This window comes from Ochotona princeps, chromosome 3, assembly GCF_030435755.1.
Source record: "Ochotona princeps isolate mOchPri1 chromosome 3, mOchPri1.hap1, whole genome shotgun sequence".
NCBI lineage: Eukaryota > Metazoa > Chordata > Mammalia > Lagomorpha > Ochotonidae > Ochotona > Ochotona princeps.
Genome location: NC_080834.1, coordinates 18,408,354 through 18,427,609, shown reverse-complemented (window position 1 = coordinate 18,427,609; position 19,256 = coordinate 18,408,354). Strand labels below are relative to the sequence as shown.

At 45.7% G+C, this 19,256-nt stretch overlaps 1 protein-coding gene across 1 annotated transcript; it reads right to left on the bottom strand.

Annotated features, from left to right (window-relative positions):
- Nucleotides 1–15,998: 15,998 nt before the first annotated feature.
- On the bottom strand, nt 15,999–17,355 carry C3H3orf80 (chromosome 3 C3orf80 homolog). The gene has a single exon (XM_004598337.2). It carries the CDS (start codon nt 17,248–17,250, stop codon nt 16,501–16,503), a length of 750 nt encoding a protein of 249 aa, XP_004598394.2. The 5' UTR covers nt 17,251–17,355; the 3' UTR covers nt 15,999–16,500.
- Nucleotides 17,356–19,256: the final 1,901 nt, after the last annotated feature.

Here is a 19,256-nt window from a genome sequence, read left to right as displayed (position 1 = left end):
ATCTATTGAGGCATTGTTGTTTGCCCCTGTGAGATGGCTTTTGCAACCAATGTGAGCTTGAGAGTTAATGTCACTGATAATGTCTTGGTGAGTGGGCCTTTGACAGTTTACACACAGGAGCACAATTAAGCCCATTTCATTTTTGGACACCTTATTGGGTACTTAACCATTGCCTCAGAATTTGGTCCAGACATGTAGCACTCCTTCTGGGAAGGGGCTTGAAAATATCCTAAATATTCCTGCAAGTGATGGGCGTGAGAGCTGAAACTGGTATGGCAATAAATATAGTTATTGTTATCTCAAAGGCTAGCCTGTCTTTGCAATTTTTTTTTTTTGGAGCATAGAAAATGTAACTGTTTTAGCCACTTTTATAATTTTTAGCTAGAGGAATTAAGGATGCTTTTATTAAAGAAAAATGCTTTTGGGCCTGGCTGCGTGGTCTAGCGGCTAAAGTCCTCACCTTGAAAGCCCCGGGATCCCATAGGGGCGCCGGTTCTAATCCTGGCAGCTCCACTTCCCATCCAGCTCCCTGCTTGTGGCTTGGGAAAGCAGTCGAGGACAGCCCAATGCATTGGAACCCTGCACCCGCGTGGGAGACCCGAAAGAGGTTCCAGGTTCTCGGCTTCGGATCGGCGCGCATCGGCCCGTTGCGGCTCACTTGGGGAGTGAATCATCGGATGGAAGATCTTCCTCTCTGTCTCTCCTCCTCTGTGTATATCTGGCTGTAATAAAATGAATAAATCTTAAAAAACAAAGAAAAACAAAGAAAAAATGCTTTTGACTATTGTTTCATTGTTTATGGGGTTGTAGAGTCTATATATGTATGGGGATTTAACATTTGAAACTTTTGTTTTAGAATTTATATTTTTTCCCTTGTAACTTATTTTCCCATTAAATAATGGGTAAATTGTAGAAATAGAAATGTGGTAGGAATGTACTACTGATTAGCAGGTAATCGCATGTGCCTTGGCCTTGGAGTCCTGGCTGTTGCTCCATGGCTACTGTTGAAGAATGAATAATGGCTTGCTTTGAAGAATATGAATACAGTATTTTGCAGAATTATCTTTAGGGGCACCTGCTTAGCCCTGAAGTGCAGACGGAATGACCAAATGTCTGTACATGCCTCCTTAGTCTTGAAGTAAAAAATAGAACAATTAGTTGCTTGTGTAGAAGCTTGTGAGGTGTCTGAGTAAATAAAAAGGACAGCTTTTTCTTGAGCTGGTGTGAGAACGCGCCAAGTGACAGTGTCTGTGTCTTCCTTTATCGCTGACTCCAAGCACCCTTCTCAAGCTCCAAACTCGGCTGGAGCTGGACTCCAGCAGAAGGCCAGTCAGGAAAGGCCACTGTTCCTGCTGGGACAGGAGGTGGACCAAGTAGGGCTGGCTCATGGACCCACTGATATGTGCGAGATCTGGCATTGGAAGAGGTTCTAATAATGGAGGAGCTTGGGCAACTCCTCTGTCAGGACACAGTCCCTGTAGGTAAGTGCAAGAACCACAATAAGGAACAGCCCAGAACAGGCCAGGGAAAGGTATCACCAGCATACATTTGGCACAGGTCAAGGGCGGACCAGGCTGAACCAGTTCACATAAGCTGCTGATGATTCCAAGCACCAGAACAGTGTAGATTGGGCCAGGTGTGGTTGCGACACATACCAGTACACATTATAGCTGGGATAGGGTACATGCTGGGCTGGGCTAGACTGTAACCCTCACCAGCTGGAATTGGGGATGGGTTGGGGCAGGCTACAGCACCCACTAGCAAACGCAGAGGTGAGGTGGGCCATGCCAGTCTGGGCCGCAGCACCCAAATAGTAGGAACCAGGGAGGGAGGAGGTAAAGCTGGTAGGGGGAATGTGGAGGGTGCCCCTGCTGGAACACCTCACCCACTGGAGAGCATGAGTTGGGATGGGGGCAGACCAGATCAGGCAGGGCTACAACATCTGTGGGCCTCATGTGAGCCAGATCAGGGAAGAGCCAGGCTGGGTTGACTGTCCCTACTGGTACAAACATAAAACAGAATGGGTGAGGGTTGGCTGGGCTTTGCTGCAGCATCAGATGGCAGATGCTGGCACTGAGGCTAATTTTGTCAAGTTAAACAACAGAACCACCCAGAAAGTGAAAGTGCATGATTCTGTAGTAGGAGTGGCCTAGGAGGGAAATAGCGGGCACCTCCCTCTTGGGTTATCACTCCCACTGGAGAGTATGATAAACCAGGACTGGGGCAGAGGTGGCTGGACAGAATGGCACCCACCAGCATGTGTGTGGGCTAGATAGTGAGGTTGATTGGGCTGAGCTAGGCTTCGATGCCCAGTGACATGTATGAGATGAATGGGATGTGGAACAGGCTGGACTAGTCTGCTGTACATGCTGGCAAACACAGGAACCAGGGCAGGGCAGGCCTGGTGGGGGTTATTATGGATCACTCTGACTAAACTGCAGTTCCCACTGGTTTATGTGAGGGCTGAGTGTGTGCTGGGTAGAATCAGACTGGACTGCAAACACCCATTGGTTAAAGTAGAAGACAGGCCTGGAAACAGAACTGACCCAGCAATTGCAACCACGAGCTGATTGGGGGCGATGGACTGTGCAGGCCTTGTACTGGCAAGTACGCACAAGAATCTGGTCTGGGATCACCTCAGACAAAGTTTCTTTTGGGATCTCCCCAATCAAACTGCCGAACTCGGAACCCTAACCATGAAGAGAGGTACAGGTCCCATGGTCTGCCATGGAGCGAAAGTGTAAGAGCTGAGCCTCCTCAGAGGTTCAGACAGAGCAGTGGACACCATAACCAGGTGCACATGGAGGATATGGCAGTACATTGGAACCTGCAAAGGATACCTGGCACCACAACAGAGGACAGAACAAATCAATCAACTACCCCAGCCACATGTTGGCAGCGAAAAATTGGGCAAACGGAGACTCTAAGTTGGACTATGTCAATCAGTGGATTCTGCAGTGAGTTCATTGTGCTTGGAATGGTGAAGTTGGCGGCAATTCAGAACTGTTGAACTATCAAAACCACTTGAGCAAGACCCTTAGAGCATGCCCCACATCAGGGACTTGGGATGGGTGGGAGGCTGGGTGGAGCTTCTCCCTTTATCTCCCCCTTACTCCAGACAGAGGAAAAAAAAAACAGAAAAGAAAATAAAAAGAGGGCCCGGCGGTGTGGCCTAGCGGCTAAAGTCCTCGCCTTGAACGCCCAGGGATCCCATATGGGCGCCGGTTCTAATCCCGGCAGCTCCAGTTCCCATCCAGCTCCCTGCTTGTGGCCTGGGAAAGCAGTCAAGGACGGCCCAATGCATTGGGACCCTGCACCCGCGTGGGAGACCCGGAAGAGGTTCCTGGTTCCCGGCTTCGGATCGGCGCAGCACCCGCCCATTGCGGCTCACTTGGGGAGTGAATCATCGGACGGAAGATCTTCCTCTCTGTCTCTCCTCTTCTCTGTATATCTGACTTTGTAATAAAAATAAATCTTAAAAAAAAAAGAAAAGAAAAAGAAAGAAGGAAAATGACTCACTCCAGAGCAACATACCTATCTGAAGTGTATTCTCTTGTTCTCAAGTCAACTTTACTTCATGTATTCATCGACAAATGTATATTTCCACAAAAAAGTTAATAAACTAGAGTCTTCAAAGCATGACCTTCTCCCCAGCTGTAGACAATTGCCTAGGTTGCCTTGTACCTAGATATGCATTGCATTGCTGGGAGAAGAGCAGCCAGTAGCTGGTGTGCATTCTGAGCCTTGTAAATGCCAAGTGTGTGTTAACTATACCAGTGTGCCAGCATAGTTGTTTATCCATCTTTTTTTAAAGATATGTTGGGAAGGCAGTGAACACTGGGCCTGGACACACCTCCCTGGTCCTGCAGATTCATCGGGGTAGAGGTTTTTGAGGATGTATTAGAGTGGGAGCAGCTGAGGGTAAGTTTGAGAAGGAAGGAATGACTACTGGGGTCTTACAAGGACTCAGCCATTATACTTGCAAGTAGGTGAGGTAGCTGAGACAGAGTGGTTTAAAGGGGGAAAACTGGGTCAGGACGAGGCACCTGTCCATGTGGGAGACCAGGGCTGGGCTAAATAGTATTGCCTGCAACCCACTGGTGCACGCAAAAGCTGGAACTGAGGAGCATGCCTGGATGCGATAGGCTGCAGTACCTGTCCCCTAGGGTTGGAGCAGAGGATGGGCTACATCGGGCTGAGCTGCAGTACCCACCAGAACGTGAGGGAACTGCATCTGAGGGCAGATTATGTATGGGACTTGTGGGTTTGTCTCTGTGGGATTTCAGCACCCAGCAGTTTATGTGGAGAGCTGGAGGTGGTGATGGGCTGAGCCAGGCTGGGCTCTGACACTCACCTGACACTCATAGGAGCTGAGGCTAGCAGGCGGCCAGGCTAGGCCAGGCCACAACACCTGTTGGCACTTGCAAAGGTCAGTACTGATGGCAGATAATGCTAAGCAGTGTTGGCACACATAAGATTTAGTGCTGGAAGCAGACCTGGTAGGAAAATTTAGGGAACTTCCGACTAGGCTGCAGCTCCCACTGGGGAGCATAGTAGCCAGGGCAGGGGGCAGGTCACAGCAGGCTGGACTGCAGCACTCATTTGCATATTTATTGGCTATGTCAGGGGATGGTCCAGGTTGCAAGGGTTGGCTACACCTGGCTTGGCTAACTGCAACACTGGCTGTTGAGAGCCAGGCTGTAGGTAAGCCATGCCAGGCTGGGATGAAGCACATGCCAACACGTAGTATCCAGGTCTTGATGGGAGAACTTTGGGGACTCCCTTTTTGGGCTGCAACTCCCATTGATAAGTGGTAAGAAGTCGGGGCAGACAAGGCTGGGAAATCTGCAACACCCATTGGCATGCATGTGAGCTGGGTTTGGTGATGGGCCAGACTGGGATAGGCTCCACTATCTGCTGGCTGGCACTTGCAAGAGCCAGGATGGGTGTGGACAGGCTGGGATAGGGCATGGCACCTGCCCATTCATATGAGAGCTGGGTCTGGGGACAAGCTAGACTGGCCTAGGCCACAATAACCATCTGTGAATGCCAGGACTGGGGCAGGTAATGCCAGGCTGAGCCACACACCTGCAGGCACATGTGAGATCCAGAGCTGGTTCAAGGTCCTTGGGTTCTTGCACCTACATGGGATACCTGGATGAAGCTCTTGGTTCCTGGCTTCAGCATGAATCAACGCTGGCTCTTGTGGTAATCTATGCAGTGATCCAGTGGATGCAAGATCTCTTTCTGTCTCCTTCTCTGTAATTATGATTTTCAAATAAATAAATGAAATTCGAAATCAAATCAAAACTTGTAATTAAATGTTAACAAAATATCATTTTTGCACTTGTTTTCCATAACTGAAATCACTTTCCTCATTCTTGTGGATTACCCATACTTCAAACAGAAAAATCTGTTTATAGACCAAGTAACTATTGAATATTCTGTCAAATTTCCTGTATGGACTGGGGATTGTTGTCAGTCAAAGCTGTGTTAGTGCAGAGAACAGAGCAGCAATTCTGCCTTCTCAGGAAACTTACCTTCCAACGGAGGATATTTACAAATTCAACATTTCTACATTAATAGGTGGGAAGACTTAATAAGGTAACAGAAAGATGGCAGGGGTTGGGCGGCTATCATTTTAAGTAGACTGCAATGTGAAAATTGAGAAGGTCCTATCTGGAACAACCCAAGGAAATCATGCTCAATGTAAACTTCTGCCAGCTAACATAGAGAAAACCCATTAAATACAGCTATTAGATGAACTAATACTATCCCTATTTAGTTTAAGTGTGCTAATCTATTAATGTAATTCTGCCTGTTTTTGACATTAATAGGAATTTTAATATATAATATGACTTGCCTATGAATAGAAATCATTTACATAGCTATTATAATGTAAACATTGAATATTTATAAAATCACATTATAACTGTTCAGAGTCACAAATGCACATTTGAAACCCCTGAGTCAAAGCTGGTTAAGAATTTAAATGTCTTTAAGAAATACAGCACTTTCACATCTAGCTCCCTGTTTGTGGCCTGGGAAAGCAGGACGGCCCAAAGCCTTGGGACCCTGCACCCACATGTAGGAGATCCGGATGAAGCTCCTGGCTCCTGACTTTGGATTGGCACAGCTCCAGCCGTTGCAGCAATTGGGGAGTGAATCATCAGACGGAAGATCTTCCTCTCTGTCTTTCCTCCTCTCTGTATATCTAACTTTGCAATGAAAATAAAATAAATCTTAAAAAAGAAAGAAAAAGAAATACAGTGCTTCTTTGGAGCAGGCATTTGGCTCAGCAGTTAGGTTACTGCTCAGACACCTGCCTCCCACAGCAGAGCTCCAGGTTCCAGGCCCTGCCCTGCCCCTTTGCTTCCTGTTCATGCTGTGCCCTGGAAGCAGCACGTGACGGCTCAAGCAGTTCAGTGACGTGGACTGGGATCCGGGTTTCGGCCTGGCCCAGCCTACACTGTAAGTGGCAACATTAGGCGAATGAGCCAGGAGACAGGGAATCTCTGTCTTTGTCTCCTTCTTTCTGTCTCTGCCTTTCAAATAAAATGAAAGTAAATAAAAATGTGAAAATCTATATTTCTGCAGTACAGTCAGTCCATGAATTCTTACTCTAAGTGAAGATTAGGAAGAGCTTTCAAATGAATTCCAGTTGGATCAGTAGTGAAAGATTTCTTGGATTGTGAATTACGGAGATGAAATTGCAGATTTATTTGGGAGGAATCAGGGTAGAAATAACGCATATGTAGGATGGGCAAGGATAAAAAGCTAAATGTCCATTTCTCATCATGGAAAACTAGTGGACAATGCCAACAACTGGGGAAATAAAATACATGATATTTAGAGACATGGCAGTAAACACCAAAAGAATTGACTAAAAAGACTAAAGATGATGCTTCCGGTGAAGGGGAGCTGGAGGAGAAAGGAGCCAGTGTTGCTGTGGATCACAAGTCTTACACAACTATTTGCCAACTTAATTATGTACATATGTAATTTGATCAAAAACAAAAACTGATTCCTAACCAGTGGGTAGGAATGGGAGAAAATATGCAGCCATGTTCCTGGCAAAAGACCTCCACCTGTAGACGCTCCTAACTTACAATGGGGTGATATTCTGATAACTCCATTGTGAATGGTAAATATTGCTAAGTACAAAATGCACTTAACATACCTAACCTGCAAGCACCACTGCTTGGCAACGAGGTAGAGAGCTGGTTATTTGCCTTTGTGATCGCTCGGCTGACAGAGCTGAGCCTCACCGCTGCTGCCCAGCGTCTTGAGAGAGTCTCCCCCTGCATAGTTCTAGCCTGGGAACAGATTAAAATTCTGAATTTAAAGCACAATTTCCGTTGCATGTGCATTGCCCGCACATCATTGTAAAGTAAAAACATCATAGGTCAAGCCATCATACACCATCGAGCGTCCGTGCGAAGTATCAAGTGCTCCTATATTTCAATCATGAAAAGCAAACAGGCAATCTCTTAAGAGCATGATCCAAACACAGGAACAGCCATTTTAGCAAAGGATACGCAGACGGCAAACAGACATATGGAAAGACCTGGGTCTTAACCATCAAGGAGATGCAAATGAAAAGCACATTGATCAAAATGATTAAAATAAAACCTAGTGCTGACCTGAAATGCTAGCAGAGAAACTAGATCACTTATTTACCCCTGATGGAAACAGGAAATTATCTGGAAGTTTTCTTGTGAAAGTGCTTTTATTATATGATCCCATAATTACACTCTTGGGTAATTGAAAACTTATAAGTTGTATACCTATGTTCATAGTACCTCAATTCATAATAGCTAAGAGCTGAAAGATCCCAAAATATACTTCAATGACACGAAGAGGTTCATTCATGTTAGACACTGTTATCTAGTAGTTAAAAAATACTGATATACACAATGTGAGTGAATTTCTAGAGAACTAATACTAAGCAAAAATAGGCCACCTCAAAAGGCTGCATAAGGTAGCATTCCATTTATGTAATATTTCTTAAGTGGCAAAAGATAGAGACAGAAATACATTGGTGATGGTCAGAGGTTGTGCGTTGGTGAGAGGGAGAGAGTAAATGTGGCTATAAGGCTATGAAAGATGGCATAAGAAAGTTCCATGATGCTGGAGTGGTTTTCTAACTTGTGGCAATGGTCACATGAGTTGTAACTGATAAAACTGTGTAGAAAAAAAGACCTTCAGTGCATCCCAGGAACTTTCTATATGCAGTGGGCACATCTACATGGAATAAAAAGACGGTGGAGTGTTATCCACCCTGCAGTGACTGAACCCCTAGTGGGAGGAGTGGGCAGCATAGAGCTGTTAGGAAGGAGTTCGTTGTAAGGCTTTCTTTCTTTCTTTCCCCTTTTCAAAAAAGATGTATTTGTTATTACTTGAGTAAGTGAAAATTTAAATTAAAAAGACTAAAATGGCATGTATGTATATATACACATACATAATTTTTTGAATCACTTTAGTGTAATGGAATAAAGGATGGATTTAAAACAGAATTTTTTCCAGGATGTGTTTAAATATCACTTTTGTAATTTGAAAATGGAACAAAAGTCACTTTTAAAAACCTGGAGAGAAAAAACGGCATTTGCAGGGCATACTTTGAAAGTTATGCAGTCTTCTATGCGGTATTACAGGTGATTTTAAATTAAACCTGTGTAGGGGGTGGTTCAAGGCACCAGGAGCTAGCATTCCTGCACTACATTGTTGAGATCTGAAAAACTGCTTTCCGGTGTTGAGTGTCAACACTTCGCCATTCGCTTGTTCAGAAGCATCTCCTTTTCAGAAGCACAGTGGAACATACTACCGAAGAGATGGCGATGGCGATAATATTATTCTTGACCTCTGGTATCTGTCTCTCTCTCTCTCTCTCTCTCTCTCTCTCTCTCTCTCTCTCTCTCTTAATGAGACTGCTCAGGAGAAGTTCCTCCCAGATCTCTGTACAAGCAAGATTTGTGGTTCTCATAGGCAACTGGTCTGGTTCTACTTACAGAAACTGTGAATCCTTGCACTGACAAGCCTCCTACTATCTACTAGAAAGCTCAAAACATAGGTACGATCTCATTTTCCCAACTGCTTATCCCTTTGCTTTTTTATGTACTTCTTTTTCTGCTTACACTTACTGTTCACACTCACAAATCGGTGTTGCTTTAAGTTACAGAAAGATTGGATAATAAATATGTGGGTTAGTGAGTAAATGGACAGATGGGACAATTGATATCTTCATAATTTGACCTTTTTTTTAACCTTTAAGTTTTACCTTCTGGAGCCATACCAAAAGGATTAGTTCTACTTCAACAAGTTTATCCTTGAAAAATTTAAAGATAATTATTACCATTAGTTGTCTCTTCTTCAGTCTAAGATCCATAAATGTTTATATAAAAATGTTTATATTTGGTTCCAGTTCTACCATATCTGGCCAATTTGTCTGCACTTTTGGCTTCACTTGCTCTTTTCCACCTGTCTTGATTCCTCTCCGTCTTCCCCTGAGAGAGCTGTGCGCTCCTCTGCTGCTATGGCCACGACATTCGCTCTCCCAGGGCAGCCTTCCAAAGCCACTGTTTCAATCTTCTCCTCTACCCAGGACTCAACCACAATCAGTCATCAAGATCAATTTGCACGATTTTGTGATATTAATTACTTTTTGTTTACTTCATAAATGTGTTTCCATGTGTTCTTAATTCAAATCATGAATGCCCAGATTAACTAGAAATGTTTTGAATGTATTTGAATCTCATACAAACTCAATGTCAACAAATATGTGTATACCGTCACTGGAAATAACATTTCGAACTTTCAGGAACTGGGTTAAATATTTCTGTTCATGACCTTAATCTTCATCACATCCTTCTGAGATAGGTACTCTTCATTTTGGAAATAAATTACACTTCAAAAAATTGACTTGTAACTCCCACTAACTAGTAAACTTAGAATACAGAGAATTTTTGTTTTTCTGAATTTTGATGACTATATTTAATAAAGATGATGGTAAAATGAACTACTTTTTAAACATTCTTAAAATCACTCATACTTGATAAGATTGTCATAACTTTTCTTTCTTCTTGTTTTTTCCTTTATTTTGTGACATGGTTTAATAGGCACTGGGGTCTCCCCTCTGTCTCCATGTTCCCTCCCCTCCTGGTTGTTCTCCCCTCCAGTCCTACAATAGGTGTCTTTCGTGGAGTACAGAGAATTTTTCAAGTGGGTAGACTCCACGGGTGAATTCTAAACCACTACTTGAAGTATGTGCTTTGGAATCCTGTTCTACATGCGGTCTTAACAATCACATTCTATCACAAAAATGTAAACAGAACCCTAATTTCTTGCTCTGATTTTATTTAGCATGTGATGAGTTCTCATGAAAATGCTGAGGACCTCTAGCTCAAACTCCACCAGAGGCGATCTGGCAGCTGTCAGGGGGCTCTAGGGACACCAAAGGAACCAACGGAAGGAATGGCGATCATGTCAGCTGAGAGCTGAGAGGCACTCCAAAGTGGAATCCAGAAGCACCAGGAAGACTAGCAAGGTCAGGAGATTGCCAAGGATGACGAAGAAATAAGAACCCATGGGAGGCCTGAAGGCAATCAAAGAGTTCCCACAAACATCAGGAGACGAAGAGGGGAAAATAGGATCACTCCAAATTACCAAAACTAGCAGAAAAATCAAAGAATTATTGGAAGGACTGTTGGAAAGGCACTGAGAAAGAACCCAAGAGGCATCAAGAAACTTTTAAAAATACTAAGCAAGCTACAACACAGACTTAAACCAGCAAGAATTTCACACCTCCTAGGCAGAATGTGAAAAAGGCAAAAACCACACAAGTATCAGGAGATACACTACAGATAACAGATCAGGGATCAAAGGCCTTGTGAGCATCCCGCAGAAATCTGTGGAAGATAAAACAATTCGTGAGACAGCCAAGGAGAGATGTGAATCAGCCGGTCTGCTGATAAAAGATAGGAAACTTCTGATAAAAGATTGAAGCCATAGCAGACCTGGCAGGTGTCAACAGACACCTTAAAGAAGAGAAGCCACGGAGCTGAACTGACAGGTGCCAAGAACTTCAAGACAGCTCCAAGGTGGAAATATGAGATGGTGGGATGTTGCACAGGCCCCCAAACCCCTCTGGTATACCCAGCAGAAGACGGGCAGATTCAGCTGCAGGCAGAAAAGAAAGACTTTGAATAACATGTTTACCGAAAGAAATTCTGTGCAAAGGATGAAACCATAATTACAGAGATGTTCAATCAGGGCAAGAGTTACACGCTGTGTCAAGAGACCTGCTTCTGAGCAAATGTCTGCTCAAAGTCCAAGGCAAAATAAGGAGAATCAGAACTGTAAGATAGCAAGACAAAGAAGAAGGAATGAAGTGAAAGTACCCCTCAATAACATCGTTTTTGTCTGATGTGTATAAAAAAATAAAACTAGGAATTTATATGCATTTCTCTATGATGAGAATATTGATTTTCCTTGACATTTGATTATTTTATAGGCAAAATGAAAGAAGAAATACTGTAAATCGTTGCTACAATTATTGTAAATGAAATATAAAATATTGAAAATTACTTCTTGCAAGCTAATCATATGCAGGAAAAGATGGGCTGATTTCTTCAGTTACCTTGTTGATTCAATTGTTTCATTGGTAAAATATCTTTCTTCAGCCTACCAGTTGCTAAGTCTTTTCATTAATGGATGAAAGAATGAAAAAATAAACTCTAACGTACACGATCTGACATAAATGAGTCAAATGTACTATTATTGACTGGCTTATGAAATGTACATTTCTGGAGAAATGATTAATGTTTCTTGCTACACAAAACAAAACTCAGCACAGAGAAGAGATAGTGGTTGAGACATCCATATTCCACATCAGACAGCCCACGTTTGATTCCCTGATCAGCTCCTGAGTCCAGAGTATGACCTACCCTGGGAGGCAGCAGCAGTCCCTCAAATCATTGGCTTCCTGCCACCCACAGCGGCCCTGGCTTGTGTTCTCAGCTCCTGGCTGCAGCCTAGCCGCATTCTCCACTATTGGGGGTATTTGGGGAGTCCACCAGGGGATAGGAGAGCTAGCTCTCCAGTTCTTAAATAAATAAAAAAAATGTAGAATCTCAAGTTTTAGTATTTCTCTTAACCTGGAACTCCAAATTAATTGCATGTCTTGGCATTTTTGCAAAAGTCATTGCAGAATGTTCTAGAAATTTGAACATTATACTCACATTTAGAACATCAGTTTATGTTCTGCACCCTTTCCTTTATTAATTCTACTTGAGAGAAACAGTACACATAAATAGAGCATTAAAACACACAGCCAATTGCCTTTTAACATGCTAAGTGAGGCCATTTTCTTCATATTCGCTTTGGCCTCCCACAACTGAATCTCATTTTCTGTATAATATGGTATACCTCATGCCCTTTCACAGAACTGCCAAACCCATTTTCCATGGTTGAAGCACACCCACACTTGTAAAATGGGGCAATTAATGACCTCTTGAAAACTTGCTCTCTCTTAAAAAAGCATTTTCCTGGGGTCAACCTGAGGCGCCAGCATCCCACATGGGTGCCAGCTCATGTCCTAGCTGCTTCACTTCTGACACAGGTCATGCTTATGGACTGGGAAAGCCGTGGAGGACAGCTCAAGCCTTGGGCTTCTGCACCCACGTGGGAAGCCCAGAGGAGGCTCTGGGCTCCAGACTGGCTGAACTTAGGTCTTAGGAGCCGTGTGGGGAGTGAACCAGCGGATGGAAGATTTCTGTGTCTCTTCTCTCTGTAAATCTCCTTTTCAAACCAACTCAATCTTGAAAAAAATTTTCTTTGTTAAAATTGTTAAATGCTCATAACAAATTGTTTCTTAAGCAACTAATGATTACACACACACAGAGACACATCCACTACATAAATTTAGAAAAATCAATGTTTCCTCTCATTCTGATTAGACTGCCATATTCAAGATAATTATTTCTGTATGTATGAGAGGTCAGTAAAAATAAAATATGCTTGAAATGCTTCAGTGTTTCAATTACTATTTTTATTTTATCTGTTAGGGTGGGGTGGAGGGAGAAAAAGGAGAGAGAGAGTGGGAGAGAGAAAGCTCTCCCACCCATCGGTTCCAAATGCCAAAATCGACAGTGCTGAGCCTGGCTGAAGCTGGAAGCTGGAACTCAGTTTGGGTCTCCCACCTGGGTAAAGGGAATCTAACTGCTTATCCCACCACCACGGACCACAGGGCCCACATCGGCAGGAAGCTTGGGTCTGGTCCAAAGCCAGGAAGCAGGCACGGTGCCGGGAAAGGCTCAGTCCCCTCCCCTGCTCCTCACTGCCTCACCAGTGTTCACCTGGAATCCCTTGATGTTCGAAAACCAGGAGCAAAGGCTCAGCACTAGAGAACACACACTCGGTTGGCTTGTGTATGACATGAAGTTAATATTTCCTATCAACTGCATTAATATTTTATGCTGTAGACTTTATAGATTAAAAATAAAAATATCTTATTGTAAATACTTTACAAGTGATATCTACTCTCTGTACTAATAAAGTCATACTATTATGTATAATAGGTTCTGTCTGTGTAGTAGGTAACTTCCAGGTAAAGTCTGTAGAACTAAACCCTCAGAATACTCTCCCTACTGCTTTTAAAAACATCCATGTGTTCAGGCATTGTAAGCACACAGGTTCTCTGCTTCTTAGGACGGTCTGTGAAAATGTGTTTCGGAGAGACAAGCTCATTTATCACCAATTATGTTGTTTCTAAGCATTAAAAAAAAATTACACCTGAACAAAATGGTGCTTGTGGGCCTGGCACGATGGCTCTATTGGCTAATGCTCTCCTTACGAGTGCTAGGATCCCATATGGGTGTCAGCTCATGTCCCGGCTGCCCCACTTCCATCCAGCTCCCTGTTTGTGCATTGAGAAAGCAACTGAAAATGGCCTAAAGCCTTGGGACCCTGTGCCCACATGGGGGATCCTGAGGAAGCTCCTAGTTCCCGGCTTCAGATTGGCTCAGCTTCGGTCATGTGGCCATTTAGGAATGAACCAGTGGATGGAAGATCTTTCTTTCTCCTTCTCTCTGTTAATCTGCCTTTCCAATGGAAATAAATAAATCTTAAAAAAAATAAGGAATTGCAAAAAAAAAAAAAAACATAGCAGAGTCCAACTCATTTCTATTGAATGGAAGGATATCAATAAAAGCTTGCAGGTTGGACAGAAAAAATACAAGTGAAACGTGTTGTGATCTTGGAATTCAGTTGACCCTCATTGCATGATTGACACAGAGTTCAATCGCCATAGGATACACAGCCCGGATTTTAGGGAGAGAGCTGTTCCACAGTTGCTACCAAGGAAACTTACTTTATATTGCAAGTGAAGTGCTTTTTTTTTTTTTTTTTTTTTAAATAGGATTTTGTTGTACATTTCCTTAAGAGTCAAGAATACCACAATACCACAGTGCTGTATATGCTGGTACTTCCTTGAATATTTCGGTTGACGTTTTAGGCACAGACTATTTTTAAAATGGTAAAGCAGCATGCCCTAAAAGAAACTATTTAAATGAACCCTGCAACTCTCTTCTCTGTTTCAGTGATGAGCAGTACTGATAACCACACACAACACAGTTAGAGAACTTGTAGAGCATTAACATGTGTGATTATTGACATGGTCTTCAGTCCTGATGCTTAGTCAATGCAGAGCCTCACGCTGTTTAAACAGCAAAGACAGATATTTCATATTTTAATATACTCCCATATAGTCACACATCTGATAAAATTTACACAGAAAAGTATCTTCATGTTTTTCTCTTTTAATACACGTAAAATCATTTTTCTTTAATGACAGAGTCATTAGTTTTTAGGAATTTAAAGTAAATCATTCTTTTATTACTCACACATTCCAAAATTTCTCAAAGTTATCAGACTTTTTCAATCAACTTGAAAGAGATGAGTCAAATCATTTTCTTTTTATACAAGCCAGCTATTTTAGGATTTCTTAGGATTGCCAGACATCTTCATTCCTAAGAACAACATTCTACTTCTCCGCATCATGTAACAGGCACCCGTATCCACGCAGAGCCACGCTCTCCGTCTCCTTCATGGTCATGACAACTGCAATAACGCCACAGCACACCATGCACCACAGACGTATACAATGATTGAACTGACACGTTGCGTCACTTTTTGTCCGAAGGACATTTCATAGAATGGCAGAATGGATACAACACTTGTTTTTGACCTTCTATAGCACATCACTGCACAATTACCGACTTTCAAGAAATGTTACAAGCCACGGGTTCTTAAGTCTTGTGTCATGCTTGGAGCCTATTCCAAACGCCAAACGGAGGAGAATGTACATCATGCTTCGTGGTACAGCTCACACGTACTTGCATGGAAATACGTGATGCATGATTCAATTAACAGGCTGCATAACGTACAGGGATATTATAAAAAGTTATATATTATGCTACGGTACGAAAAATAAAATATATTCTTCTCAATTAGTGAAAATAAGATATCCTTCATGTATTGTTTTATGTCACGTTTCCTCCTTTGACTATGCCACTTTTGGGGTTGAAATAATGTCCAACATTTTCCTAAACAGTAGCAGCGTTTGAGTTAATTTCCTGAACATTGGTGCTAACAAACAAACAACAACAACAACAAACCCGTGGTACTTATGCTGTCAGTGATTTGCAGAAATAACCTCCTACTGCGTTCAATACATAGTGAAAATATAAAAACGAGACAAATAAATATGAATACCTGCCCAGTTACTGAAAAGAATCACAAGTCCAATTGTACGGTCTTGTATTTCCCTGGTTGCTGCGCCCTGAATAGGTACAGCTGCTGACAGCACACCACAGTACCTCCACCCCCACCCCGACTGTGGACCTTCCGAGGTGGCCAGCAGCTCTGCTGGGAGAGCGCCTAAGCCTGCCGGCTGGAGAGACGCTTTCCGGGCCCGGCGCGCTGCAGCCGTCAGTCACCTCCGTCCCTCGGGCTCCTCGCCCCCAGCACAGCCCCGGACACCGCCATCCGTCCAGGACCGACCGACAGACAGACCGAAAGGAAGGGATCCGGGACCCTATGGGGCCAGCCCTCAAGAAAACCGCCCTTCTCCCGACGCATCCAAGGGCTCACGTGTTCTTTGCTTCGGGAAGAAGGCACTTACAAGTGAAAACAATACGAGGCGAGGCGAGGCAAGGCGAGGCGAGGCGAGGGCGGAGACCTCCTGCCAGGTGTGCTTGGGGCTCTTCCTCGCCACGCCGCCCCTGCCACGCGTGCCAGCGTTGGCTTGAACTGAAAGAAACGAAGGCAAACAGAAGATCCCAAGGGAGCACGACCCTAACCAAGCCGCAGGGTGACGGACGCCCGGGTCAGCGTGCCAGGAGGGTCTGAGGCAGTTGGTGGAGGCCGCGGGCACCCCGCTGGTGGCGTGCACCTGCAGCCGCTATTCCTGCACGGTCCGCGCGGTCCCCCAGCGGCCCGGCGCGCTCAGATGAGCGGGAAGCGGCCCTCGCCGCCGTCGGACTCCCCGGCGCCGCAGCCTCGCGGGCGACCGAGCACCGACACCGGCAGCGTGACCTCTCCGGGGCTGGGCTGCTGCAACCTCATAGATTCCTCGTAGGTGGGCAGGTACTTGACTTCCTCGTAGCTGGGCAGCTGCAGGAAGACGGGCGAGACGACCCGCAGCTCGTGCTCCGAGGCGCAGGAGGGAGCCGGGTGGCTACCGCCCCCACGACCCCGGCCGCCACCGCCGCTACTGTCCAGCAGAGAGTCCTGCGAGCCGGCGGCCACCTCGTCCCGCAGGAGAGCCGGCGAGTCGTCGTCGTCGTCGGGCGGTCCGGCGCCCCCGGGCGGCCCTGCGGCCCCAGGAGCCCCGGGCCGCGCTTGCCCAGCTCGCGCCTGGCCGCGCGGGTACCTGCGTGGGCTTGGGCAGATGATGCGTTGCAGGAAGTAGCCGATGGCGAAGAGCACGAGCAGAATGAGCAGCCCCGAGAGCTTGCGGACAAACCAGCCCACGTTGTCCAGGAAGGCGTGCAGCGGGAGCTTGCAGCAGCGCACCGCCGTGGCGTTGGCTGCGTCGCAGCAGCGCTCCCGCTCTCCGCATGCCAGCTCCGCGCAGCCCCCGCCGCCCCGCGAGGGCGCTACCAGCGCCAGTGCCAGCAGCAGGAGCAGTGGCAGCAGCGGCGGGGGGGCCGGCGCCGCCGAGAGGCCCTCGGTCGTGACCCCAGGTCCCCACATGGCCGGCTCGGACCTCGGCTGACGCGCGCGCACGGGGAGGCTCGGGCGTCTGTCCGGCGGCCCTTCCCCGCCGCTGGGCTTGGGTCCGGCGCTCGCCGCCTCTCGCGCCTCTGCTACCGGCGGCCAGAGCAGTCCTCACTTGGCCACGCTTGGGCGGGAGGAGGAGCCCCAGGCGCGCCGAGGCTGCGGGAGGCGGCCGGTGCAGCCTCGGGAGCTTCAGACCTTAATCTTGCACTCCCAGCAGCAGCGGCAGGGTGCAAGCCGTCCAGAGCCTCCCCAAATAGCCGAGGTAGCCTGCGAGGGGCCACCAGGGCATCTTGGCCGTGGCAGCCACACTTTGGCTCCTGAGCCTTGTCACCCTCTGAGCCTGGAAGGGTTAAAGCCCCGCGATCAGCCCGAGAGTGCCTTGATCTTGATTAATTCCGCTATGCTGCTGGACGCACAGGGGCTCTCGCTCCTGTAAATGTCTCGGTTTTAAGTGATTGTATTTCCCCAGGAATGTTATTTAAATTGACCTGCGACTGGGATACTATCTCTCTTGTGATCTTTCTGATTAAAAATGGATGATGGCTGCTAATGGCTAGTGCGGGCCCCACTGCCATCCTGGGTTTGGGTGGTGGCAGGGGACCTTCTGTTTTCAGGTAAGTTTAGGGATTGGCTGTGACGCTAGTACCCAATCTCCACTTCCACCCAGGAAACCTCCAGAACAGATGGAAACGCCGTGGAGAGGTTCAGAGAGAGCTCTCTGCGAAGGTGACCCAGGTTGATCAAGGAGAGGAGAGGGCACTTGTATGCCCAGCAGTTGCCTGGACCAGCTGCGGTAGGCATGGAAAGCAAAGAGCAGGGATTTGGGGGTGGGGTGGGATTGTGGTGTAAGAGGAGGCCCTCTCTGGAGATGTCAAAGGGGAATTTTAACTGGTCGGCAATGTACCCAGTGTTGCTATGCCTCAGAGGGGTCTTAGTCAAGGTTATTTACAAAGCCTGACTCCCAAGGACATCTGTACTTATACTAGCAGGTAGGGCTGAGATTACTCTGCCTTGACGTCGCCATGTCCTGGAGAAGTCCCTTAACTCACAGCACGGCTCCTTCTCCACGGAGAGGCCTGGAGCTCTTTATTTCTGCTTTCTGATAGGGACAGTCACTCCTCAGTCCTTAACACTCAGATGCCTTATAGTCACTGGGAGAAAAAAGTAACAAACAAAAAAACCAGAATGTGGAGTACTGGGCGATTCAGCTTTAATTTCCTTAAACAGAGCCCTCGCCCAGTATGTCCTGCACTCCTCTCCCTAAGAGAGTATTGGAAACAAGAGATTGAAGGTAGTTGATGAGATAGGTCATTGCTTAGCCTAAATGGAGACATTTTTAATATTATGCTGCTGAGAGCACTTTTCTTTGTCTCATGCTCCAAACATGATCCTGTCTTTCTCCTGGGGAAGCTTCCAGCCTCAGGCTAGGCAATTCTTGGGAAGGGAGCTTACTAGAGCCTGGGTACTTTTCTCCTTAGCTCTTCTAAGCTACAACACTTCTGGGTGCTTTAGCCTATTGGGTTAAGCCAGGCGGACAGCAATGTCAAATTACAGGATTACTGGATAAAATGGATTCACTTTAATGCAATGAAAATCGAGCAATTTCTCTTTCATTCACCTGTTCTTTTGCTAAATTTACATTGAGTATTTCCAACATTTAGGCAACTCTGCTAAGTGCTCACCATAGTAGAGAAAAGTGGCAGGCTGTTTCCCAGTATGGAGAGGACTTTGTACTTTGAACTCCTGCTAAATGGAGGAGGAAAGAAAGAGCAGTTTCCTCTTTGACCGTGACTTATTCTTGCTTCCCCCAAGCACAAAGAAAATGACTAAGTTTCTTTTTTTTTCTTTTTGTTTTGTTTGTTTTAATTAATATTTAGCATTATGTGACAGTTTCATAGGCTTTGGGAATCCCCCTCCCCCTCCCCTCCCCCCTGGTGGATTCCTCCACCTTGATGCAGCATTACAGTTCAAATTCAATC